Source organism: Pogonomyrmex barbatus, unplaced genomic scaffold, assembly GCF_055798465.1.
Source record: "Pogonomyrmex barbatus isolate J1 unplaced genomic scaffold, ASM5579846v1 scaffold17, whole genome shotgun sequence".
In the NCBI taxonomy this organism is placed as follows: domain Eukaryota; kingdom Metazoa; phylum Arthropoda; class Insecta; order Hymenoptera; family Formicidae; genus Pogonomyrmex; species Pogonomyrmex barbatus.
In genome coordinates, this window is record NW_028297113.1 from 4,115,702 (window position 1) to 4,142,494 (window position 26,793).

Consider the following 26,793-nt stretch of genomic DNA (forward strand, 5'->3'; position numbering starts at 1 on the left):
TAATGTATATATTAATTATTATATTAATTAATTTTCATTATTATTTTGTTTTAAAGGCATTTAAAATGCCTTTAAAATGCCTTAAAACAAAATAATAATGAAAATTTGTGCTTCAATTGATAATCATTATATAAAATCCATAAAAATTTAAAAGATTTTTGTTGATATATTATTATTAATAATAAGAGAACTTCATTTTTGAAAATTTTTTTGATAGAAAAAATTCTGTTTGATATTTATTATATTAAAACATATATTAAAAATTTTATAATCATTTTATAACCATATTTTTATAATTTATTTTTAAATATATTATAAAAATATGGTTATAAAATGATTATAAAATTTTTAATATATATTTTAAAATAATATAATATAAATAAAAAATATATTATAAATATATATTTCTAAGAATCATCTATAAAATATTAAGCATGCGATAAATCTGTATTATTAAAAATTTAGTTTAAGTTCTTTATCTCAAGATAAAGTTACAAGAAAACAACGAAGCTTAACTTTTATATTACTATACATGCGAGTTATCTATTTTTTGTGCAATTATCTGCTGCTTATCTTAACATATCAAATGTCAGAATAAGTAATACATGTAGAACAATTATTATTATTACGCGCGCGCGCGCGCGCGTGTGTGTGTGTGTGTGTGTGTGTGTGTGTGTGTGTATATTGAATAACTAATTATAATCTTCTACTTTACTTTATATTAAACTTTCTAATAATTACATAGACTGATATGAATTGAATTTGATAAACAGATTTCTTAATTATTTGTTTATCTAGCGTTACTTAGCATCAACTTCCTAACCTGATTTCCATAAATAAATTTTCTTTTATCAAGATTATCAAATACCGACCATTCCAGTCTTGCATTGCAACCAGTCGTGAATCTCTAAGAAGTTTTCTAATTATATTTTTTAAATAACAAATTAAATTTTTTAAATATATACTTTTAAAATTACATTTAATTTGAATTCTTTAATCCATTCTAAATATTTGTATCTTTAATTTTTAAATGCTTTTTTCAAATCATAATATTTTTTTTCAATTTAGAATAAATTCTTTTTCGATATGTGTATATATTAGCTTTCAACGATTGCTTGGATGGAATACACTTTTAAATTTAATAACATTTTAGATATCAAGGAAACGTTAAAATTTTAACAAAAACAGATTTTTAATTAGCAACATTTTCAATGTTCAATCATATAGATTTAAACTCTATATTAATTTCAATTACTCCCTATATTAATATCAATTGCATATTTTCAAAACCTTAAAGTTTTCCAGCGTCGTCTCCGGCAAAGTGGTGGAGAACTCACGAAGTGGAGGAACCGACCGGTCATCGTCGCGCTTAAACACCGTTCGCTGCTTCTGGCAGGCAAAGAGACGGCGTAACTCCAAGGTGGGAGTCAGTTCTGTTATAGTAGGCCACGAGGCAGCAGCAACTCTCGTGCTCCTGCAGGCCTCGCTCGCGAATACAGCACACGTCGGTTTCGCTCTCTCTCTTTCTCTCTCTCTCTCTTTCTCTCCTCGCTTCTGTTTCGGCGCGCACGACTATCATTGCGCTGTAAAAAAAAAAAGAAAGAAAAAAATCGCGTCGCGAAAACATACGCCGTTTCGTAAGATTAATCCGTCACGTTATCAGCGTTACTGTTGAAAGGAAAGAAAAAAAAAAAAAAAAGAAAAAAGCAGAAAGAGAAACAGCAACTGGAAATCGTGCCGAGAATCGTGCGAAACCGATCGATGTCAAGTCGCTGCGACTTTCGTCCTTTTCTTGGCCTCGAGAGATTGGCGAATTGTGCTTCGGAAACCGAGGAGCTGAAATGGGCGTGAAAATCTTCGCATATGAGTGATCCATGCCTCTGTCGGACATGTCGGTACGTCAGTAATAAGAGCGAACTTGCGCAAGAAGCGAATTCGGAGCCCGATTTCTTTCACGGCGGAGAAAGCAGACGGCTGATCGCGTCGACAAGTGTAAACCGCGATGTAGCGCCGCTTCCTGTCTCCATCTCAATCCGCTCTCATACCCGCAAAGTAGTCGCGCATAATGAAGAAATTGTTCGCTCTTTACGACTTAATTTTCTTACATTGATTGCCACGACCTAGAACTACCTAAAAAAAAAAAAAAAAAAAAAAAAACCTATCATCTCGAAAGAGCGTCTATGGCAATCTCTTAATGTCGACATAGCGTAAAAAGCGGGATAATCGATCGGCCTTGCAGGAGAAAGGAAAAATTGCCTGGATCGAGAAAAACGGTAACATCGATCCTCATTTTGTAATTAATAAACGTAGATAGAGGTTGTTGCCGGCTCTGTCACCAAGAAAAACGGCAGGATGCAAACTTGATGTTTTCGTGTCTTCCTGATGCGATTTACGGTGAAACGATGGGTTTCTAACCATCCACAATAATGATAGACTTTTAAAGAGGTTTCCGGGATTGTCCAGAGACGTGAGATGATTGGCAAACTTCTTCTAACGCTTTGGATATTACGATGGACCAGTTTTATCGGTGAGCATTATTAATCATTTTATCATGCAAATAATATAACGTTATTGTGTTAAAACACAAGTTAAATAAATGTTATCATTGTTATAATATGTTGAAATATCGTTTTTCGAAGATTTAATATTAAATTTTTTTTCTTTTAATTTATTACATATGATGCGAGAATAATTTTAATTTTATTTGTAATATTAATTATATATAATATATATTATAATATAATATAAAAAATATATAATAAAAATAAATAAATTAATTTATTTAAAGAAACTTTATTTACTTGTTACTAATCATAAATAAATAAAAGCTTTGAAGTGAAGATATCTATTAACTTAATTCGCTTTTATTCTGAACATTTTATTCATTTAAAGAAAACAGACTACATAGTTATATTTAATATCAAAGAAACAAATAATAAATTAAAAACATATTCTAATTAAAAACATATTCTAATTTTAATTTAATAAATTTAATGGATTTCTCTTATTAAAGATATTCATGTACAATTACTTTTTAAAAAACTCAATCTACTTTGCGTCCTTTAAAAATCAGTCTTTTAGATACAGGCATATACGCGAAATTTCTTTTAAATATGCATACATTCGTGACCCGAATTTACTTCTCAGAAATTAGAAATGCTGGTGTTAATCCTTAACATGTGTGTCACAGAAGCGTTACCGAACATTGACGCTTTCAAAAATTTTATTCCAATTCAACAAGATTTAATAAATCATTCGACAACATGTGATGCTAATTGCCGCCGGCATGAGACAATTAAATATTAAATAAATACGCTATTTATTTTACCACTTGCCTCTTTTTCTCTTTCCCTTGCCTTTCTTGCTGTTAATTACTAAGCATAACAGTTTATATAACTTAATTGTTTAATCATCAGTTGGGAGAGACGGTTACCCATAAATAGTCGGACACTTTGATCGATTCTCGTCATTGTTCTTCCGATGATGTATTCATGACAGACCGTGTCTTCTTTGTTGTAACAAATCGACTAACGCGGCGTGGTTATTTAATCATACCAACCGGGCGTTGAAGTCAACAATGATGTGTTTTTTAAATATGGCTTTTCTAAATGGACGGTGGCTGGCCACCAAAGTCCATTTTCACTTAACGCTCGAGGAACGAAGAAACGAAGCGTTCGAATATATTTACGTAAGAATTTGCATCTCAATGGGCGGTTTCGAATTTATGCGTACGTCGGACCATATGTATTTCGCAATACTTATTGACATTTTTTACGTCTATGTATGTTTAAATATAAGTCGCAATTTACAATATCGTGTTTAGCGGAAAATTTTACTCCGCAATTAAGTTTCTTGATTTCTGCATAATGTTAAGAGTAATTTTGTTATCATAGTCGGAAATAAATTAAACGCTCATGTTTACGTTAAAGTACCTGATAAGCAGGGTTTATCTATTTTATATTTAGAACAGAAAAAAGGATAATAAAATGCTGAACACAGAGAGCCGAGAATTTAAAAAAAAAAAAAAAAGTAAACACAAAAACTTACAATAGATACTTTTCTTAGAGGAAGAGAGAGAGAGAGAGAGAGAGAGAGAGAGAGAGAGAGAGAGAGAGAGAGAGAGAGAGAGAGAGAGAGAGAGAGAGATTCTTCTTCGTGTTGCATCTGCCGTATAAAATGACTTGTGCTCTTTAGGGTCAATGAAAATAAAATTGGCGAGAGAGAAAGAGATTTCAGGCATAATGACATAGGTGCAAATTTCACGGACGCGTTGCCGCAAGAAGTGTTCGGAAAGGTTACACCGACAGCAGTGAAAGCGACGTTCGTGTACTGATATTATATGCATGCACGTGAGAGACGTCAGAGATTAATGCAATGATCTCGGATAGTCTCGCGCAATGATGCGACATCCGCACGAACGTGCCAAATTTCCAAATTTCCGTCCTCGCCGGTGGGATTACGCTTTCTAATTTATTCCAAATTAAGATACAGACTTAAAAATATCGAGAAGACGATTTGCCAGCCGCGTTATCGTTTACGCGATGACGGACACTAAATTATTTCTGATTTAATAATGCTTAATGCTAAAATTACTTAAATTAATAAATCATAATTATTACAGAATTACTAAGTGCGATCAAATGTATATATTATTTTAATAAAAAATATAATGAAAAATATCGAGGGAATTAATATCTGCAGATATTTTCACGAATCCCGTAATATTTCGAACTTTTGCAACTCTATGTGAAAGTTCGTCTAATCTTAACATCGTTTTCATCGTGCAACATGTACTAAAAATAATTCGAGCGTCATAATCCTTATAGTTATAGGCTTTAAATAAATTGTAAATTTCTGATTGAGGAAACAATAGAAATCCATGTGAAGTATTTCGCGCATTTTGTGAAAGCGTTTGTCCGTATGGCCGTGTCCGTGAAACCGCGGCCGATTACTTTCATCGGTTGTACACATATATATTCTGGCAAAATAAATTCCATCAATATAATATCATACAGTCATTTGCGTTTGCAGAAGCAATAAAGATAGCGTGAAAATAACCGGAAGTAAATGTCTTCAGCTTCAAGCTCTCGTGAAGAAAGCCAGAGGCTCGTTATAATTCTCGCAATACGTGACATCTCAATTATACTAAAAAGGCCGAGATTACTGTGAAATATGAGCTTAATTAACAACACTCTCTCTACTGTTAATTATCTCTCAAGATCGTCTTCTTTCGTGTGACTTATTTAAAATGTCTTCAAATATATTAGATCCGATATGAGTTTCGATATTCGTCTCTTCCGATAATTTTATCTTCCAACGAGACAAGAGATGAATGTCGATATATACATTTATGCACATTGATCGATCGAATTTTGTTAGATCATAAAGGTTACTTGGCGATCAAATTCCTCTGTGAATCATCACGCACGAATCATTCCGCAAGTCATTGCGGATCTAACCTTTTTTTTTTTTGTAGAGTGCGTAGCTCAGAATCACCTTTCTCCGTGCAATTAATTTCTCTTTGCAATGCGAGAGAGGAAGATAGAGACGAGCGGCACGCACGAGAGATCGTATCTCCTGTCGAAGTCGAAGACCGTCGTTTATTTTCAATTAGGTCGAGTCACTTCTGCCCGATAGACGATCGCTAATCAGTACATCGGCCGAGATAGCATCTCGCGAAAAATATTTCTGCACGTTCAATCATCATATTAATTATATTTCATTTGATATTAATATTAGAAACATTAATATAAGAAAACGGATCGAGCAAAGATTTTTTTAGATATCGGCGTTGATATAATTAATTACGTGATATTAGCATCAGAAGTAGAAGTACAAATAGAAGTATGATTCGTTGTTAATCGATTTACATGCTTACATATCACAAGGTGGAATCGAAAAGAAAAACTATCCGATGGAATCGAAAGAGAAAGTTCTCCAAAAGCATCGGATCCTTCCAACTGGGTCACAACAGTCATTGTGCCCACGGTGAATAAAGTAAATCGAAATGGCTTTCGAGTGACGGAGTGAGGGATTGGCTGCTTCCCCCAATTTATTAACACGTCAATTTTGCGTGTAGCACAATTTTGCATGAATTAAAACCTCCGCGCTCTCATGTGTAAAATATCAAATGCACGCGCGTTCTGCACGATACCGAGATTAATAGCCGTGTTTTTTTTTTCTCTCGCTTCCGTCTGAACGTTGATGATATTTTCAACCAATCTCTGCCAAAATTTGGGTCATCGTTCCACTTTAATCCACCCACGAGGTTTTGTGGAACGATCGAAGAAGGGACGAGGCGACCGGCGAGCGAAACGTCGCTTTTGCAATGACGGCTCGGTCGATCGCTTCGGGCATTCGGGTGCCTAAATGTGTAAGTTTTATCTTCGTGAGCCATCATCAATGGTCATTAACCCTTCGATGGCCCCGTGATTTAAGAGTGAAAGGAGCGAAGTGGCCCATACACAACAAAGATTGTTGCGCAAACTTGTTGGCGCGACGTATGTAATGCACTTCAAAGTGGCACGACGTGCATGCGCTAGAAAAATTTTGTGCAACGATAGCTTGCGCAAGTCATTACGTAAGGGTAAAGATACTCACGGGGAAAATTTAAATTTGTTTCATTATTTCACGAAAGGATGACCCAGTGAGATAGAGAAAAAAAAAAATCTAATTTCAAAACTAGATATTTCGCAATAAACCATCAAAGAAAGAATCTTTCTTTCTTCCCATCTCCTCCGTTACTTCATGCGTTACTCGCATATTAATCACTTTGAGATGTAATAAAAGTTTGTTCATAGTCCAAGGATATTTTCCATAAAGAGCATATCTCTAGATATGCGCCTAGAGAAAAAGAATTTGTGGGACATGGAAGCGACGTAACAGTCGGCGGAATGAAAGGGGTGTTGATTTTCATGTCGCTTTGGCATGACAATCAACAATCAGAAAACGGTCCCAAGGAAAGCGGATTACGTCCAAACAAATGGGAACCTCGAAACGTCTGATTATCGAATCACACATGCATAATAGCAATTTTGCCGTCGCGCGAAATCAACCAGCTTCCTACTCCGTAGTGGTCGCATTATGCCGGTCATATCGTTATTTCGTAATTACGCCCGGAGGGAGAGGCCGGATTCCGGGTTACGAGGAAGCGAGGTGACGTTTACGGTCCGCTGCTTCGACACTGAAACCCGCGGAGGAACGAACGACGATGAGGGGGCAAAAAGAGACGGACAATTATTTCCAGTCGCGGCGCGATGTCACGCTGTAACAAAACGGCTTTGCCGGCGAACGGCAGCCGGTCGCGAAACGGTATCCCGCAATTTCTTTGTTCCCCGTCAGGATGACATTGGACTTACGATTTACATCGAGCGAAGATTATCCGACGAGACGGCAGGGAACGCTTGACCCGGAAACGTGACTTTTTTATGAAATATTCTGGGTCTTTCGAGTGTCGTAAGCTCGAGCGTTATCCTCAGCCGGAGAGACATTCTTGCGGAATGTCGTAAAATTAGTTGAATCCGCTTGGCGTAGACGGATGTATGAAGATTATCGTCCACTACTTTCTACTCGAGCTTGGACGTCATTGGTATACACGGCAACGGTATATATTTATTTTAATTCATTACCGCAAATAAAATGTTCGACTTATTGATACTTTCGTTACTCGCGCCGGACGTTGGTACACGTCTAAGGTATAAAATTTTTATCTTCTTTAAACATGGATATACTGCACATTTTATGGCCTCTAATCGAGTCTGTATAATAGCGTATTATAAATTATCATGCCGTGGTATGCACATTTACTGCCTGTCCAAATATTTAAATTTGCAATTTCTAATTAATATATAATAATAAGTACCAAAAAGAGACGCTATATACATTGCGATAAGTTTTCTAAATATTACGCAGTAATTGCTCGTATGAGTGTGCGTATGTGTGTGTGTGGGCGCGCGCGCGCGCGCGTGTGTGTGTGTGTGTGTGTGTGTGTGTGTGCGTAGGAAGAGGTCGAGAAATTCTTGAGCCGATGTTGGATACTTTCTCTGCTAAACGGCGTTCGTTTCCTTTTTCTTTTCTCGTCATGAATCCTCTCCATCAATGACGATCAAGGCTCTCTAGGAGCCTTTTTCCTGAATAATTATGAGTCATAATTATCGGATATTGAAAATGCAATTTTCCATCTGCGTATACTGAAATATGTTTTGCTTCCCTTTAGTTCCACTTATCTATTTCCCTCTTGACGGAACGTATATCTGCTTGAACGTCCGTTAATGGCTACTTCGATTATTCAATAATCATACTCAGTACTCATTAACTCAGCTGCACTTCGTCCAAACGTTCAACTTTGCGACAGATAATTAAATAGGATATTCCAAGCGAAGTTGAAGCAAAGGAGAAAAATGTAACCAGAGATATTACGAGTCACGCCGCGTTGAAAGTTAAAAAGACAGAATTATCAAATGGCGGGTGAGGTAGCAAAATTTTACCTCAGCGTAAATGTTACGCAGGTGTCGTGCCACGTTGAAAGTTGGAAGAAGGTAAAATTACTAAATAACAAATTACGCAACCAAGTTTCAGTAAAATTATTAAGACCAGCAATTTGACTTTAATGATCTCGACAGATCTCTTCTGAGAGATGTCGATTTAATTTCTCTGCCGGAAGGAAATTTCTCGTTTTCCGCAGTCAACGATTAGACGACTGGACGTCGGGTGTTTGGGCGTACATTTTGGTGAGAAAAAGAAATAATGATACAGCAAACAGAGAAGGCATTTAAGGTGCGCAAACTTGCGTTAGTCACGCGAATTACGAAAGAGTAAGGCGATGATACGTTGTTCTCACATTTTTCGACGCTTCTTAAAATAATAGGAAATATTTTTTTTCTTATTCTTTTTTTTTATCTCTCTCTCTCGCTGTTACGCACATCATGGACTTTTTAATAACATACGTAAGAAAAAAATAAAAGTATCGAACGGCTATTTCAAATATATAAAAACGCTGTTATTCCTAATCGTAACGCCTAAAAAAATATATTCTTGATTCCCAAGTCATATTCCGCGTGAGATTTCTCGGCCGAAAATGCGTATAATTATTATAAAAAAAATGTGTATACAAAACTATTTCGAGAATCCCGCTATTGTCGCAGTCGTCGAAAATTATGCTTCGGTGGCTCGAACATTTATCGGAGCGCGCAGAAAGCGATCGTGCGCAAAGTTTCGCGAGCGCAAACGAGACTCGGCGCTATTATTTAACTGCTAAACATCCACTTCCGCAATGTCCCAGTTTCTGCTGCAATTTTCTCCGAGCTTCGCGCACTCGTTGCACCGCGTGCGATTGCTGATTACGGCGGCATCGGCCACGACGGAGAGACCTTGAAAAGAGATTTATTATATCCTCGCCCACTTGGTGAAATGCGAAAGGCGCAACTGCGAAGAACCGGTGACTTTCATCGATGGTTATCGCGGCACGCCTACACTTTCCGCGGGATTCCTTTTTAAATATCACATTGTCCGTCTGTCTGCCGTCTGCAACGGTTGCGCGATTCGCAGGTGGTTAATTAATCCTACATCTAAATGTGAGTAACGTTATTACTCTTTTTCCAAAATTTCATTCTGTACTTCAGCTAATAATGCGAGAGATTTGATGAGTGATTCTATTTTCCGATGATTATCTTAATAATGTAATCAATATAGGAGATTGAAATTTACAAAAGTCTCTGGAGAATATTTTTGTTTTCAAGAAAATTTTTTTTCAGATTTCAAGTATGTATACTTGAGAGTTAATGTGATGAGAGATGTAATCTCTTAATGAGATCTTAATGCGTGTGGCTATTAGCAAGTAAGATTCAGCTGGATTTCCTTCAACGTGCGATTTGTACGGATTTATTTTCCTCATCGTAAAAACATATAAATATGTCAAGATCAATAAAAGTTTTTCTTCGATTGGTTTCTTCCGCTGTGCAGTGACATAAGTGTAAAGTCTAAAATTCAAAGACGTCGAGACACTTTACACTTGAAAAAGTCGAGCCTTGTCTCGGTAGCAGGTGATGTACGTGGCCGCTATCTGCTAGCGTGCGGGCACTAAAAAGCAGTCTACTAATGGGTAAACGCGTAATCGTGGAACATTTGCATGCACATGTGCGGCCGGTATTGTGTCCGTAAAGCGCTTCAAAACTTTGATAACGGTACTTCAATGCAACCGTATATGACGCATAGTAATGACTTAAAACATCTACTCGCATTCTACTCCCCCATGCATCTTGTTACTTTTGAAAATTTTTATTCAAAGATAAAAATAGATAGATTTTTTTTTTTATTTAAAGGTAAAGATAGGTAAAGATAAGTTCAACGATGTAAACGTTGTTTTTTTTTAGGATTATGTATAATAATATATTTTTGTAAAGTAAATAATAACAAGCACGTCAATCTCGGCTCAATAGTTCTACTGATGTTCCAATTTGTTATTTATCTGTGGAAATTTTTTGTTTCCAAATCTTCTCACGTTAAACCGCGCGCTCTAGTAATTAAAACTCGGAATATTACCGCTAAGGAGAAATCGAATGCAATTCACCGAAAGAACAAGGTTCTCCGCACCGGTGTGCGAGATGTATTTTAAAAAGCGTCGGTTGTTTGTAGAGCATGTTTGTTAAAATTGCTCAATAAATCTGTAAACGAATGGTAAAAAGTCTCGGTATAATTGAAATAATCTATTTCGACAGGCATTTCTATATGAGAAAGAGAGAGAGAGAGAGAGAGAGAGAGAGAGAGATGATTTCGCAGGTCGATCGCCAGGTGCAGGTGGTATAGGTGCAGTGCGAAGGTGTCGGCTCGATTACCTCCGAGTTCACTCACCTCGAGCCACTGGAAACTGTGTCACCAGCCGATTTTAAGATCGCTACCAGTCTCGACCCTTCTCCATTCGCCGACCTCCTCCTGTTCTCGGAGTTCTCACCGTGGGACTCTACGCGCGCCAGCGACCGGAGACAGGCTTGACGATTCATTGTCCTCGACGTCGCGGAAATGCGCTCGCGAGTAATCGAGCCTTCGATGACGGCCCGCTGATTTCTGAGAACAAGATCACGCGACTCGCGGGATCACGATCGTGGTCTGGATGCCAAGTGCGAACTCCGCCGCGATAATTCGTTCCCGCGAATTCATTATCCGTGAGTCCCCGAACGCACCGGTTTTGAAATCGCGTCATTTTCATTATTCGACCAATGACCAATTCTCATCCGAATATTCACGGTGTTTTGTGACATAGTTACGTCTACGTATGTAGGCTGCCCCACTTGTGCCGCGCGCGCGCGCGCGCGCGTTGTCTCTTAACAACGTATCTCTTGGTTAATCTCGCGTCGATCTTTCCTCGACGAAAGTGTCGAAGCGCCTACGGTTTTTCGCGTGATTAACGATCGAGGGTAAAAACTGGGTTGAATATTAAGAGAGAAAAATGAAAGCGCGTTTGTCGTACAACAAGATCGTATAGGCAAGTCGTTTAAACGCTTGGACGATTGGATTTAGCATTTGCTTTGTGCAGCCGGCGTTGCGGAAGATCGCCGATTGCGATACACGCGCCGCGACGTTCGTTCCTCTCGAGATTCCTCCGTAGGATTGTGTCATCGTTAATTCAAATCGGTCTGAAAATGCGATCGGCATTTCGAGAGGCGAACCGCGCGCGGCGCGTTTCGCTTTCCAAGGACGGCGATCGACGGTATGTCGAAATGATCAATGGATCGCGCGTGTCCGCGCTCCTAATGACGCGCCCGTACGCCGCTTCTGATTCACGCGACGAGGATCCGCTGGCCATCGATTGCGAATCGAATACGTGCAAGCAAGCGCGATCCTGAATCTCTCTCGATATCGTCACGCCCACGTCCGTGAAAAGCACGAAGGGAACACCTCTTCGGGTCCCGTTGCAGAGAGCCGTGGGCCCGGTCCCGGCTCTTGATGTACCGTTAACCCTGCTCCTCCTCGCGATCTTAATCGGTCATCGTTCACCTAATCCGCTTCTCCCAATTAGGAGCGATCTGAGCGATCGTCGTGTCACGAGTTGTTGATTCGTTACGAAGAAAAGCCTCATTCTCCAGATGCTCCGCGAATTACGCTTCCGTTATGTGTTTTAAGGTGCTCCCGACAGATCGACATAGAGTTTCGCTACACTTTCGTAACGTGATAACTGTAATTCGAAGGGGAAGAAAAAAAATTCTTAACATCCTCGCAAATGGAATCCGTTCTTATAATTAGTTTAGTCTCGGGTCAATCCCATTAAAAGGAAAGGCGATGAATCTGGGACACCTTCTGCGTGCGCGATACCTTTCTATGAAACTATACTCTTTGATAAAAGATTTCACACGCGACGCTCGAGTGTCGAAACTTCAACCGTGGCAACGGAACAATGCCATTGTTCCGACAACGAAAATAGGCAATTTATATTTCATTTGGATTAGCTCGACGAGCGAAATAAGATTAATTAACGTTTGCGCCGCGTCCCGGATTTCTCGAAGAATGCATAATTGCGATAATGATAAGAACAATCAATATCGATGCTAATGATTTATACACGCCATATTTCTCCGAGTTTTGGCGCATAATTCAATAAGCGGATAGAAAAATTATTTATTATATTATTTATTTATAACGGAGGATATAGAAGATGAGTTAGATTGTACATATTATCGAACGGTTCCTCAAGAATAACTCGTGCCAGGAGATAATTACCGTGAGCTATCGTGCACGATATTGCCGTATTTATCGAAAAAACGTAATAATACTTTTTACTAAATTGCCGATCCATCAAACTTTGTTAAAGATATATATATATATATAATCAGATCCAGTTCTAGTTTCTTTCTTCAAATAAAGTAATTACAGTTAATTGAAGTTGTTGCTCATCAAATGCAAAAGTGAATAAAATATGATTTATCATAGAGATAAAAAAAAAAAATAGAAACACACACGTTTTCACACCTTTCAAATAATGTTAAAATCCTATGTTTTTTCCAGGATATATAAAAATTTCTATTCCTTCTTGTTTCTATTGTTTAAAACGTCTTGTTGTGGAGATCTTTTTCGGTTTCAAAGCCACTCTTTGTCAAATGATTTCTCGCAAAAAAAACGATAATATTTTAATTATCGATGGTTTTATAATAAATCTAAATTTCGCATACGGCAGATCGCTGAAACACCGTGGATCAGACATCGTCAGTCGCAGTTCTTCTTTCCGCCTTATTCGATATCGGTGATTTCCCTTTTCCACCGCTCTCCCTCGCTCGTTTCTGCCGCTCATTTTGTGGAGCAGCTTTAGCGAGCAAAAAGTCAAGCGGCACGCTCATCTAAGTGACCATCGCGCGCTGGTGCTTCTCCCGACCGCGATCTCCCAGAGGCCTTTCCGATTTTCCTTTTGTCAGTTTCTCCCGTCGCGATCCGACAGACCAGTCCGACCGGAGCGTGGATTCTCCAGCTTCGTCTCCAGCTCGTTCCTTGCAAAACGAATATCAGCCGGCGGATCAGTGCCGGTTTATTTTCACGAGTCATGAGAATCCGCATAAATTAGCCTGCCAACTCATTCCCATGGCTTCATTAAGCGGCCCGTGCCGGCCGTCTGAACACAAAACCATCTTTTTCCCAACCGCTCGAATATAAAGATTCGAGACGATACCCACCCGCCGCCGCATTCTCTGCCGCATCCACCTCGACGTAGCACCGGTCAGATCTGGGTCGTAAGGTCACGACATGCTCGCAAAACCCAATCGCCGACTACACTTGGCCCGCAAACAGACGGACGTTAACCCTGCCTAAGATGGCAAAGAACAACGGTAGATCGAGTTCTGCGGTTCGTCCGGAGAGCGTTGTGCTCGCAACCGAATGAATTTTGTTGAAGTTAATGCCCTCCCCCTTCTCCCCCCCCCTCCCCCTCCTTCCTCTTGAGCACACTTAACTAAAGAATAGTGGCTTGGAGTTTGCCACTGAAACTGCCGTTATCTTTCGATCGCTAAATGGAAAACTATGCGTGCCTCGACATCTTTGTTGAAGAAAAATCACCTCAAAGTTGGCCACCAGGATTTGTCATTAAAAAATAATGTGGCAGAAGTGGGACGCCTCGTATGTGACGTGACGTGACATAAAATTCACGCGCAGTCATTGCAAATACAGTCATTCGGGACCGCGTGTTAAGAGGGTTAAAGTGTCACCATTTTCCAGGTGATTCGCCGCAATCTGTATTATGCACGACGGTCCACTTCCTGTCCTGTTTTATACCGCCGCGGAATATATTGGGGAAAACCATGAGAGTCGGTTATGGGCCGCCATTAAGGAAACATTTCTATCAACTGAGATGAACGTTGCAATTTCGTCCCACGAATATGATAAACAAGAAACGATTCAGAACTGTACGAGTAATAATTCTCATCGCTGACCGTCGCTAGATATGAAATTATCGTAAGATTGCGTAGGTATTCGAGTGTAATGTTATAGGCGCGTTGGGAAGTCCTCCAAGTCATTTTGAATGATTATAGTAGTCTTCCGAGGAAAGAAGGACGGGAATTTTTAAGTTTATAGTAGAGATACTCTTTTGCATTCTCTTCACGCAGAAAGTGCATATGATGTAGCACTATTTGAAGAACACAACAGAGAATGCACTTATAAATAAACAAAAAGCAATCTTAATCTTATCTTAACTTTTTGAATACCAATTTACTAATTTGTGATCCATATATATTTTTAAGCATATCATTATAATATTATAAATAAATAAAATTTCCATGGACTTTGCTAAGATATCATTTTGCTCTCTATTAAATTTGCTATCTATTAAATTTTGTTTTCAATATATTATATATTTCTGTAAATTGAATAAAGCATTGGAGAAATTATAACATGTGTTTTTTTTTAATTAAAAAATTCAAATTCATATTTTATATTCTGGAATTAATATATAAGAGTAAGTTTCTTTCTTAATTTTCATAAAACAATTTTTTTATATAAAGAAATTTAATTAAAATAACAACTTATCATTTTGTAATATCAAATGACAAATACATTCTTACGGAATTATATCATTGTATATTGATTCACAGGAACTGTGGTAGCTTTAATTCTCTCAGGAGATCTTAATTGCAGATGTACGTTTCCTGTTGAGTATTGTTTAGTGACTGTCTTCTGCGTTAAAGTTTTCCGTAGCATTAAGTTGTACTTGTAAAAGGGAAAATATGGAAATCACACAATTTAAATACGTTCACAGTGATTTTAATTGCACGTTTACTGTCACGCATGACTGTGATTGCGTTTTCTGTCAGTTGCAATTCTTTATCGATCGTTTTTATGTAAATTGTACATTATGTTATGAATATAAATTCTTTATATCTGTTATATGAGCTTTTAACGACGCTGTAATATGTAAACTAGGTTTACAATGATTTAAATAAGATATTTGCTATTAGATAGCAATTACTATGTAATATGCTGTCCTAGAATGTGATTTCATTAAAAAATAACTCTAAAAATATATGCAATTTGCTTTCATTAATTTGCATTTTTTTTCATTTCATAAAGCTTCTTTTGCTAAAACTTAACAATTATTAACCATTTTAAAAAATTTGTTAAATAAAAATTCCATTCAAAGCTTGTCAGAATCACAAGTTAAATTTTTCAATATTTTTATCATCCGATCAACAGCTTATCTTAATATCGCATCTCTCGATGCGGCTGATGTATTTGCCACAGATTATAATTGAATTTCCCGTAAGAAACCGGGAACTTATAAGCAATGAAGCCTGACAACGGAAATATCTATGGTTTTATCAAGTGTAAAATATTGCCATAGCGTTCCAGGAAATTGTTATTCAGGCGTTATGGTAATAACGATAACGGCTGGGAGCTGTGGACCGGGAAAGCCGTTAGAAATATTCACATAAATGTACTGAACGCTCTTTAACCATGCCTTTCGGTAAATTTTATTTGAATTGAAGAATTATGGACTCTGAATATCTTCTCAGAGCTTCGCAGCTAACGTTACATCTTAATTTACCAAAACCTATTTAGCTTTTAATAGCAAATAGATTCGCGATTTTTTAAATTTCTTCATACAATGTTAATTAATTTCATCTGTCAATTAATTTTTTTTTTTAGTATAAAATATAAAAAGAAGAAAATATTATATGTTTTTATACGTATCTTCTCATTATCGTTAATAAATATTTCAGCAGATCCCGTTGCGGGACAAGTGTTCTCGTCCTTCGACGAAAGCTCGGACGAAAGGAACGACGCGGAAATTTTTCGCGCAGTCGTCGAGTCAATGAAACAATGGACGCTTCATAAAAAGCTTAATCACAGAGGAAAAAGGGAAGTGTCCAAGGTTTGCTATGAGGACATCGGATGCTTCGAGGATACCGGACCCTTCAGTTATCTAGAAATGCTACCGTCACCGCCGAAAGATGTCGGAACCAGGTAAGAAAGGCACGAGAAAATTACGTCTTACAGCATCCGTTCGTCTAACAGCATAAGAAACGCTACGTTTTCGTGCAAACTGTTACGGAAGACACCTGGTACTGAAGTTATCTGAACTACTTGACATCACGCGATAAACACGTTTGCGTGACACCATGGCACCAAGGCATATAAAATGTTTTTTATCGTCGCGTTAAATTGTATATATATCTACTTCCCTTCGACAGATTCCTCGTGTACGGAAGTAGAAAGGCGAGATCGATCCCGATGGAGGTGCCCGCCGACGACATAAACGCCGACAATGCAAATCGTGCCATAGATCCCAATCTCCCAACGAAAGTAATCGTGCATGGATTTGGAAGCGACTGCAATCACTTATGGGTTTACGATATGCGATCCGCGTTAATGAGCATTCACGATTGCAATATAGGTATTTATGTAACGAAGCTTGCATAACTATTTAAATGTGTACTCGAACGTATTTTAAATTCGACATACATCTTTCGATCTGCGCAAGAATTTGCGGAAAGTTCAAGTGGTAAACGCTATTCTCTACGTTTCGCTTCACAAAATAATGAAAGATACATCTCCATTTTATTTATTAAATTTTATTAAATTAAACGAGAAATTATTTATTACTAGATTTGCATTTCTTTAATGATAATACTTTAATCATATTCACATAATAATGTTACTTGCGCAATAAAATGCAAGCGCAGTTTCATTTCAACATATCCTTTCATCTTTTTTAATTATAAATAAATATGTATAATAATCAAATGATCTCATTTAAAATGTAATATTCTTCTCGGAAATGTGACCTAAATAACTGTACTATTTTTAGTTTGTGTGGATTGGGGACCCGGCAGTGCCGTACCCAATTATGTAAGGGCAGCGGCCAATACCCGACTAGTTGGTCGACAATTGGCGAAATTAATCCGCAGCTTAAACGTGCCACTGGAAAAGGTGCATATGATAGGATTCAGCCTGGGCGCCCACGTGGCCGGTTTTGCCGGTGCAGAACTCGGAAACGTATCCAGAATTACCGGTAGGTTAAACACTTCATGCGAATCTTTATCGATCTGATAAAATCTCTCTGCGCAATAATATAACACATAAATAATTTGAAACGATTCTTTACATATACTTTTAAGTCTTTTACGAAGGAAAACTTACTTCGGTTGCTGATGAAGCAACTTCGATTCAATTTTATCGTCGTATTTGAAAGTCAAAAATCAATTTTCTTTTTTTTTTTAATCTAACGAAGAGAAATGAAGATATTTAAATATTGATGTAATTTTAATACTCTTACATGAAGCATTTGCGATAGTGTTATTGTCGCTGCTATGGTATTGTTGCTCAGGCTCATTGCATTCATGCATATTTATGCATCCACTTAAAGCATCAACTGGAATCTCCGTGTAAATTTCTCATGCGTGAGATATATCTCGACGAACGCAACAAGTCCAGCCGATTGAGCACGAGCTCGGCCGTATAATCGATTATTAGAGAGTAACTGTAACAAGGTCTCTCGACAACCATTTCGATGCATTTAAATGCTTGCTGCATTCTATACCTCGACACGCGTCAATGCCTTTTGATCGAACACCACCACGGTGAACTGTCGAGCGCGCATTTTTTCTTTACTATGTAAATTCATGTAATAAGGCTTCTTCCCCGGACTTCACCTGACTTCTCCTTCGACAAGATGAAACGAGTAGTTTTGAAATTTTATATTGTCAGAACAAGCGAATATCCTTCCGCCGACGTGTTTCGTTTACTTTTTCAGTGATATTTCGTGTAGAATTGAGAAACGATTCTTTTCGCAATTTGTCCCTAATTTGCTGTTACGCGAATTTTATTAACTACAAGGCGGATTGTGTTTTTCCATCCGTTGTTCTTTTTATGTGATCTCTGCCAACACATTTTGCCCGGATTTCAACAAGGAGAAACGAGTATTTCTTAAGCTTAGGGGAACCAAGTTATATCCTTCTGTCTGTCACTGTGCTTTCATGCTTCTTCAAGGCTGCTTATTTCGCGTAAAATTAAAAAAAAAAAATAGTTTTCGCAATCCCATTTTAATCCCAATTCCATACGTTCACTATCGTATGAAGGCATGTAATAAATGATATACCTGGCTATACGCCCGGCATATTAAGTAAAAGCGTATCTGTAACAACCCGCGCACCTGTGGGAGTAACCGGTTGGTTATTTTTATAATACGCGCACCTTCTACATTACTTAGTAATTTTGCATCCGAACGCGTATTCATGATGGTAATTTTATAAAGTTAAAATTAAATTTTTCTTTAAATCTGATTCCGATCTTAACGAAAATGACTGTAAGACCTGTTACTCCTTACAAATTTCTAGATCAATAATGTTTTTCTACTTTTCATATTTCATTGATCGTTATCTTTTCGTTACGTAAGAAATTTGCTGGTAACGATTACGAAATATATTGCGATGATCGTCGTATGTTTTCGTATGCAAATAGGATTAGATCCCGCCGGACCGCTTTTCGAGTCGCAGGATCCGAGGGTTCGACTGGACGCGACAGATGCAAATTTTGTAGACGTTATTCACAGCAATGGCGAACAGCTCATCCTGGGCGGACTCGGTTCCTGGCAGCCTATGGGGGATGTGGATTATTATCCGAATGGTGGGAAAATGCAAAGCGGATGCTCGAATATCTTCGTCGGTGCCGTTTCTGATATTATCTGGTGTAAGCTCATCTCAGCCGTATCCAGAAAATCACAATCCAGAAAAATTAAGCTTCAGAAATTAAGATCCAAATAATTGTTTCATTATTGTTTGATTATTATAGCGAGTGCAGTCGAGGGCAGGTCGTTGTGCAACCACCGACGGGCATACAAATTCTTTACCGATTCCGTAAGCCCGAAGTGTCGATTTCCGGCGTTTCCCTGCGATCATGGCTATGAAGGTTTGCTGAAGGGTGATTGTTTCCCCTGTGGCACGAACGGTATGGATCGACCCTGTGGCGACATGGGTTATTACAGCAGCGAGTCGCCTGCCAGGGGCCAACTTTATCTGGTGACGAGAGATGAGGAGCCTTTCTGTGCTCATCAGTATCAGATTAAAGTGTACAACAGCCGTAGCGAGAGATCCGCCAGGAGTTATGGCAAGCTTCAGGTGAGCACTCGAGATGTTCATCGATAATAATAAAGATGAATAATGTTAAAAATTTATATATGATGTAATAAATAGGCAAATCAGAATCAGCGCTGTTTACGGTGCGCAATTGACATTTTTTATTATAATTTAAAAATATATAAAATATATAAAATATATAAATATATAAAATATATAAAAATATATAAAATATATATAAAATATATATATAAACAGCGCTGATTCTCATTTGCCCATTTACTACATCTGATACCGAAAATCAGCTCATTAATATATTAAAAATTTAATTTCCCTCTTGCAAATTATTACGTATTTTAGAGATGAAGGAATTATCTTGGTTTTATTCTTGCAAATCCGTTTTTTTCAAATGGTACCGCTTCGTTTTTAGTAAATAAATTTTGATAATTTTAAAATAATTTTTTTGACATATCAATGTTTTACGATTTCTTATTGTTTCAGGTCACACTTGTGGGAAAAGATTCATACAATGACACGTTCGCGATGACTCGCAAGGACGAAGAGCTTCTAGTAGGAGCCATTCTTCAGAAAATCGTCGTGCCACATCCTGCAGTTATCAATCTCGAGGCGATCGAAGTAAGTGACTTATCATCATCTTTTCATTTTAAGAGTTAAATGCCATAGATTATATTATTATTTCAATGTGTTAACAGATCAAATACACGGCGTACAGTGGTTGGATATCATCTGGCTTGGTGTCCTGGACGATCGACAAAGTAGCCATCGTCGATAGCTTTGGCAAAACCTTGTCCGTTTGCAAGAAGGGTTTGATTCTGGAATCCGGCCACTCGGTTTACCTACCCCTTTATCCTGGCGAATGCAACATACCTTTGGACTCTGACAACTCTACCGTGTCTTCTCCGATACCGGCGCTGGAACGTGTACCAATGGAGGACAAGCAAGGTGGCATAGGTCCTTTCACAAAGGAGCAGAACTATGAGACGAAGGATTCCGGATATTCCATGGAGATTCTTTCGACGGACAGACCGTCGCAGAAGCGGGGTCTCGGTCCGTTCACGAAGGAGCAGAATCGACGAGTCGAGATGGAAACGGCGACGATTCTCGAGGACGCGGAGAAGCAGCGCAACATCGCGAATCCGTGGATCGTCATAGACATATCGGGTGACGGTGACTCAAACTCGCTGGAGAACGCCGAATCGGAACACGGACGAAGCTTCGCCGGCGCCGCGAACTTGATCTATCGTGCCTCGACGGCGCCGGAGCGCGTCGCCGAGACCACCGTAACCACCATCACCACCACTACGGAGTACCTACCGGAGATTAGAGAACCGGTACTGCGCCCGAGTAAAAAGGAGGCTGGCCGTTCGCTGAGATTGCCCGAGATTACGGAGCCGATCTTGCATCCACGCGCCACCAGGCACAACACGCGAAACGAGGTGGAGCAGCAGCAGCAGCAACAGCAACACGACAAGCAGCGCGACGAGATACAGGAGACGTCGTCGACCTCCACCAGAGCGTTCACCGTGCAGTTTCTGCCCGAGCGACTGGCCAACATCCTGGCGCAAGCGGAACGATACGCCCGACAAACTTTGTTGCCTCTGATCTCGCAGTACACGCCGAGCTTCGTGACCGGCATACGACAACACGAAGAGCCCAAGTATTTTCCTATCTTGAGCGACATAATAAACTCGAGGAGCACCGATAACACCGCCAAGGCCAGCAAGACGACCAGTCGACAACAGAGTAACGAGCAAACTGACATTAACCAGCGCAAGACCGACGAGACGTCCAATCTTGAAAACGGACGTCACTTCGAGGAGTCCACTTCGAGGACGCGGATGGAGAACGGCGAGACCGAGTATGCTGTGCCGAGAGCCGAAGTGCCGCCGGTGATAGTCGAGGCTGTGTACCCGGAGAAAATGGCGAGTGCAAATTCTACCGGTCTCGAGGTGAGAACAGTGACGACCGAGATCCAACGTGAGGACAGCGATTGGCAGCCGATCGGCGAATCGGTGACTCCCTCGAAAAACGTTTCGTCGCAAAGAGATTCGAATGCCTCGCGATCGCTGGACTGGTCGGTCGGAAACAGCCGCGACTGGACTTCCTCGCGGACAGCGAGTGCGGAAGCTGAAGTCAAATCTGATGACTGGATACCGATCACGATTAAGCCTGCCGTTATCTCGACGTCCACGAAGACGTTAAGCGAAGAAACGGTAGCAATAGCGATCTCGACGAGTGATACCGTTGACAATTCGCGGGAATTCGCCAAAGACAGTGTCCTCGATGAGGCTAAAGAGGAGGCTACGACTACTGCTAACGCGTACGAGAGGAAGTTCATACCTCTGATCGATTTGGAGAAGACGATCGGTTCACCTTCGTCGACCGATACTAACGACGTTCCGGTATCCACGACGATTGCTTCGCATATTCAAAAGATTCCGCGATATAAAACGACGGTAAAAAGTGCCAGGACGATAACAAAACCCGCGATGATGTTTCCGTATGCTTATGAGCGAAAAAATGATCCTCGGACAAGATACATACCGTTGATCCCGGAAGAGGACATGGGCAAAAGTTATCCGTTGTCGGAGAGGGATCGCTAATCATATATGCTGATGAAAAAAAAGAAATAAGATTCGAAACATTCTTTTAATTTTCGCGAGACGCGAGAGTGTACCCCTAAAAAGCGCATTATTTTATTTATATTATCATGTCATTAACATAATGGGGAAAAGAACTTATTTCTTCAGTAAAATTCGAAATTCATTTTTATATAATCGCTCTCTTTGTTATGTATTATAAAAATGAAAGTATGAAAAACTCAAGATTAATTACAACGGAGTTATTTTAATCAGATAAAAATGTTTGCAAATTTAATATTTTCAAAAGATAGAAACTACGTATTATTTCCCCAGTGAACAAAAGTGTAAATCTCCGATACCGCTTAGTCTATATTATTCTTTCAATAAGAAGTGAAAACTACAAGAATGATTTTTGTCGACGACGAAAGTTAAAAATAATAGCTTTAACAAAACTTTTTCAAAATAAAACTTATAAAGCAGAATTTTGCCACAATTAAGTCTGTGATGAGAAATAATACGACTTAAGTTCAATTTATACTCTTCTTATCTTTGTCACAAAATTAAATTGTTATTTCTTGTGTGGCGGTGATAAGATAGATATTAGATATTAAAAAATTCAAATTAAGTGCAATTTCTGATAAAATGAAATATATACTCGTGCCTTATGATAGTTGTAGTATTATCTTAGTTGTAGTATTATCTTAGTGTCATTGAATTATCGCTTTTAACAAATTTATGAAAAACGTGAAAAAAATTTCAGGAAAGATCGCAAATTTTTCTCTCGGTCACTAGAATAAGATTTAATGATTTTAGAAAAAAATCTTTAACTTTCCTTTTGTTTTTGATAAAAATTGGGAGCCCTTAACTTTTATTACCTTTGTATATATATAGGAATTTTTTACATAGCTATATATATATATATATATATATAAATATATACAACACACATATATATAGCTTCGCCTTTTACTATTAATATATAACTGTTATTATCATCGCCGTCATTAATTCTTTTTCTTCACGCTTATTTATGCCCAATCTGCAAATAGTGATCCACGATCAGACGTTCACAGCGCTCGCTATTTTAAATATATATAACTTTATATATGCTACATACATATATATGTGTATGTATGTGTGTGTATATATATATATATATATATATATATATATGTATATATAAATATATATGTATATATATGTATATATATAAAGTTATATATATAAAACTTTTATTTTGTATATATATCTCGATGACCAACGCGAAGAACCACAAGGGAATTCGAAGTTATCCCTCTTCGTAATATAATAATATAAAGAGCTAGAAGATACGGGACTACGTGTAACTACAACGGTAGCAACCGTAGATCCTAGAAAACAGTTGAAAAGTATGGAAGAGACGACGTTTGCGTAGATTTATATATAGATTTATATATATAATCTTTAATATAACTGTTTTTACTTAAAATAAATAACCCATATCTTTTTTTTTTTTAAAATGCGCCTCTCGATCTACTAATTTCGCGTTTTTATTTTCTCTTTCTCTCACTCTCTCTCGTTCTTCAACATTCATACGCTCACGCACTCACAATACGAATCCCATAATTCTCACTCGTAAACCACATATTTATTGCCCTTTATCGATCGGGTTGATTCTCAGGATATGCCCATACTCCTGATATGTCCGCACACTTAAGAACTAACTCGTTCGCAGTCCTTCCTTCGCTTCGACTGTTTTCAGGTACCGATTGACGCATCGAGGAGGAAAAAAAGGCCTCGATTCGAGCGAAAATTAAAAATAAAAATAAAGAAAAAACGCAAAGAGAAGACTCTGTGCGCACGAAATGTGCGCATCATATTGTACGAGGAGGAAGAGACTGCGAATATCGTTGACGCGATTTCGAGCTTCTCTATTTACATATGATATATTACATAACGAACGCACAGTCTTATGGAGTAAACCCGTGAGCGAACTTCGACAAGTAAAAAGATATCGTCATATTAGTCTATCACTCTATAATCATAGATTTGGTTCGACTTGCCGTTCGAGCGACAAAACGATTATATATGTGAAAGTCGTAGCTACCTAAATAGATATCGCGTTTTGGACGTGTACACTTTCTTTCTGCAACGCATGCATATGCATACATACGGGTGTATGTAATGCAACTTCAATGCAACGCATCTTTACTCGCTCATCCCGTTTCACACGTTCTCACTCTTACTTTTTCACTATATAAATGTACCGATTGTATCGCTGTATATAAATGTACCGATTAAAAAAAAAAAAGGTGGAGAGTATCGCGCGCAATCAGGGTTTTTATCTCGTCTGATTTCATCTTGCACTCATTTCACGTCATTTCAATCTTAAATACTACATGTTTTAGCGCTACAACGTACAAAAGATAAGGCCGCCATATTAATACACTGACTAGATCAGTTTCATATATTCTCTTTTTTAAAGTGGACAAACTCTCTCGGCTATGCGCAACACGTCAACAAGAATATTCAGGACACGGTGTATCTCTGCCAAGAAAAAAATATATGTATATATGCATTATCATTATATATCTCCGGCACTTTGTATCGCGCATCCCGAGCTGGATTAACACCACGATACGCAAAATTGCGAATCACTGAAAAAATATGTAGCAACAATGATGAACTTTGCGCTACATCAATATCGGTACGTCGAAAACAAAATGAAAATCCCACAAATACGGATCTTGTATGATGTAGGCCTCTGTAGATATGGAATTTAAGGGCATCCTCCTGACCTCTTACTGCAGCTTGCTAGATGATATTAGAAGAAAAAATTATACAAATTTCTGTCTTGGATACATTGAATAAATTTCTGCACCGTTGTCACTCTCGAATAAACTTCAATTGAATGAATATTTTTATAATAAATTTTTTTCCTGATAAATAATAATTTCCGATATTTATCAGAGAAAATACATTTTATGACAGTCACAACTAAGATTTAAATTATTTTATTAATTAAAAAGGAAAGCTTTAAACTTCTGTTAAATATGATCATATAATAAAACTTAGTTGATCTCAATGCATACAATGAAAATAAATCCAGCGTGACTGTAGTAACAAGTCAACGAATCCTTAATACAAAAAATAAAAATTGATACGACTATTAAAAACATATTACAAAAAAAAAAAAAAAAAAAAAAAAAAGAAACATGAGACAATTCGGTAAAGTTAACAACCAAAAAATTAAGAATGGCGAGATAAGAACCTTTGGCCTGGTGATTCGCCTATTTTATAAAAAAAAAAGTCACTCGCCCTTATACTCGTCAATCTGTATAGCTACCTTTACGGTGATTGGTAATACCCATGATTCGTGTGCATAAGGACGGAGATGGCTACTAGGAACTGCGAGGCACTGCAAAATGTGTCGATCGCAAGCAAATGATTAGCGTTACTCTCGGTGCTAATCTCAAACACAGTTTTTTTTTTTAAATTCGCTATTGCTTCGTACTCTCTTCTCCTTCCCTATCTTTTCCAAACGGTGTATCGTTGTAGCCAAATTGAAACGCAACTCGTGTTGCGTATAAAAGATCCTGTATTGATGGCTCCGCCAAATTTCAGTCGTACAGTTCAATAATGTATGTATGTATGTATGTATGTAGATTATCAAAAAGCATCACAGTCAGGTTACTAAGTTTTTAGAGAAGTGTCCGTAAGCACGCCGCACGCGTGTTATCAGCTATCCTGCCTACAAAAATCACGAATAACGCCGATATTGTATAATCCCCTTTTCCGCTCTAATCTTTTATGCGCAATAAGCCCAATTGCTACTATCTTTAATGTAACCATTTGTTCTTCACTCTCAACTACACGTAAGAAACATGTTAATTATCGCATAACATTCCAAAATTTTCGCCGTCATCGCACATGACGACAAACCTCTGTCAAATCCTTTCCGAGACCTGTATCGCGTTTCATTCACGGTTCTATTCACGCGAGTGCTGCTTGAGCATCGAAGGAAGACGATACGAAATCCCCAAGCGACTCACGCGTAATATCACTTCTTGTCGAATAACGCAAGTTTACTGCGCACGGCACCTTCGCACACGACCAGTCGTTGCGCGGCTGAGATGCTGCTAATAGGAACGGGCCCTTCTAAACTGGCCCGTAACAGGGTCAGACGGCTGGGAGCAGCGGTATCGCCGTGATCGCCAAATCTACCTGCTTGCTTCCTTTCAAAGTATTCGACAATTTTCGAGATGGTTTTGCTTGATGAGCCAATACCATTCAGTCGGTCCTCCCAACAGGAATCGCCGCCACCTAAGCTGGCAATATCCTCGGAGGAATCCGTGTAAATCGAACTAGTTCGATGATCGTCTAGCAGGAACAAACTACTTGCTGCTGAACTGCTGAGAGTCGATGTATGCCGTCTATTCGGTGGCTCTGGACTCAGATCTTCACCGACGCAACTCCAGAAACCCGATTCGCAGCTGCCGCGTCTTCGCGGCTCCCAACTCCCGGGACTTCCGTCCCGGAAAAGCGGATGAGCGAACATGCTCGCTGCACCTACCTTGATAGCGACCTGAAAATGATATAATAACACAATACAATTTCAAACGTTTGTAATAATCAACATTTCTATAATGCAATGTATAAATTCT

The 26,793-nt window shown here is 38.4% G+C and overlaps 2 protein-coding genes across 3 annotated transcripts in view; one reads left to right on the top strand and one right to left on the bottom strand.

The window, feature by feature from the left end:
- The first annotated feature begins 1,061 nt into the window (after positions 1-1,061).
- LOC105423202 (uncharacterized) lies at positions 1,062-22,869 on the top strand. 2 transcript variants are annotated; one of them, XM_011632872.2, is made up of 8 exons: positions 1,062-2,527; positions 16,197-16,437; positions 16,665-16,867; positions 17,282-17,485; positions 18,934-19,161; positions 19,264-19,589; positions 20,049-20,183; positions 20,261-22,869. In XM_011632872.2, exons 1-8 carry the CDS (start codon positions 2,473-2,475, stop codon positions 22,169-22,171), a joined length of 3,303 nt encoding a protein of 1,100 aa, XP_011631174.2. In that variant the 5' UTR covers positions 1,062-2,472; the 3' UTR covers positions 22,172-22,869. The 2 variants fall into 2 exon arrangements, with proteins under 2 accessions (XP_011631174.2, XP_011631172.2); XM_011632870.2 differs by having other exon boundaries at positions 1,063-2,527; positions 16,194-16,437.
- A 686-nt stretch (positions 22,870-23,555) lies between these two features.
- cdi (serine/threonine kinase) overlaps positions 23,556-26,793 on the bottom strand; it is a 34,438-nt gene continuing 31,200 nt past the window's right edge. The window contains exon 6 of the mRNA XM_011632869.3: positions 23,556-26,714. Coding sequence (XP_011631171.2) covers positions 26,190-26,714 — 525 coding nt within the window. The 3' untranslated portion in view covers positions 23,556-26,189. The remainder of the gene's footprint in view (positions 26,715-26,793) is intronic.

Coding starts and splice junctions, on each gene's coding strand:
- LOC105423202 (XM_011632870.2), top strand. CDS start 2,473: ATGATTGGCAAACTTCTTCTAACGCTTTGGATATTACGATGGACCAGT. Junction 2,528..16,193: donor ACGATGGACCAGTTTTATCG/GTGAGCATTATT, acceptor TAAATATTTCAG/CAGATCCCGTTGCGGGACAA. Junction 16,438..16,664: donor CCGAAAGATGTCGGAACCAG/GTAAGAAAGGCA, acceptor TCCCTTCGACAG/ATTCCTCGTGTACGGAAGTA.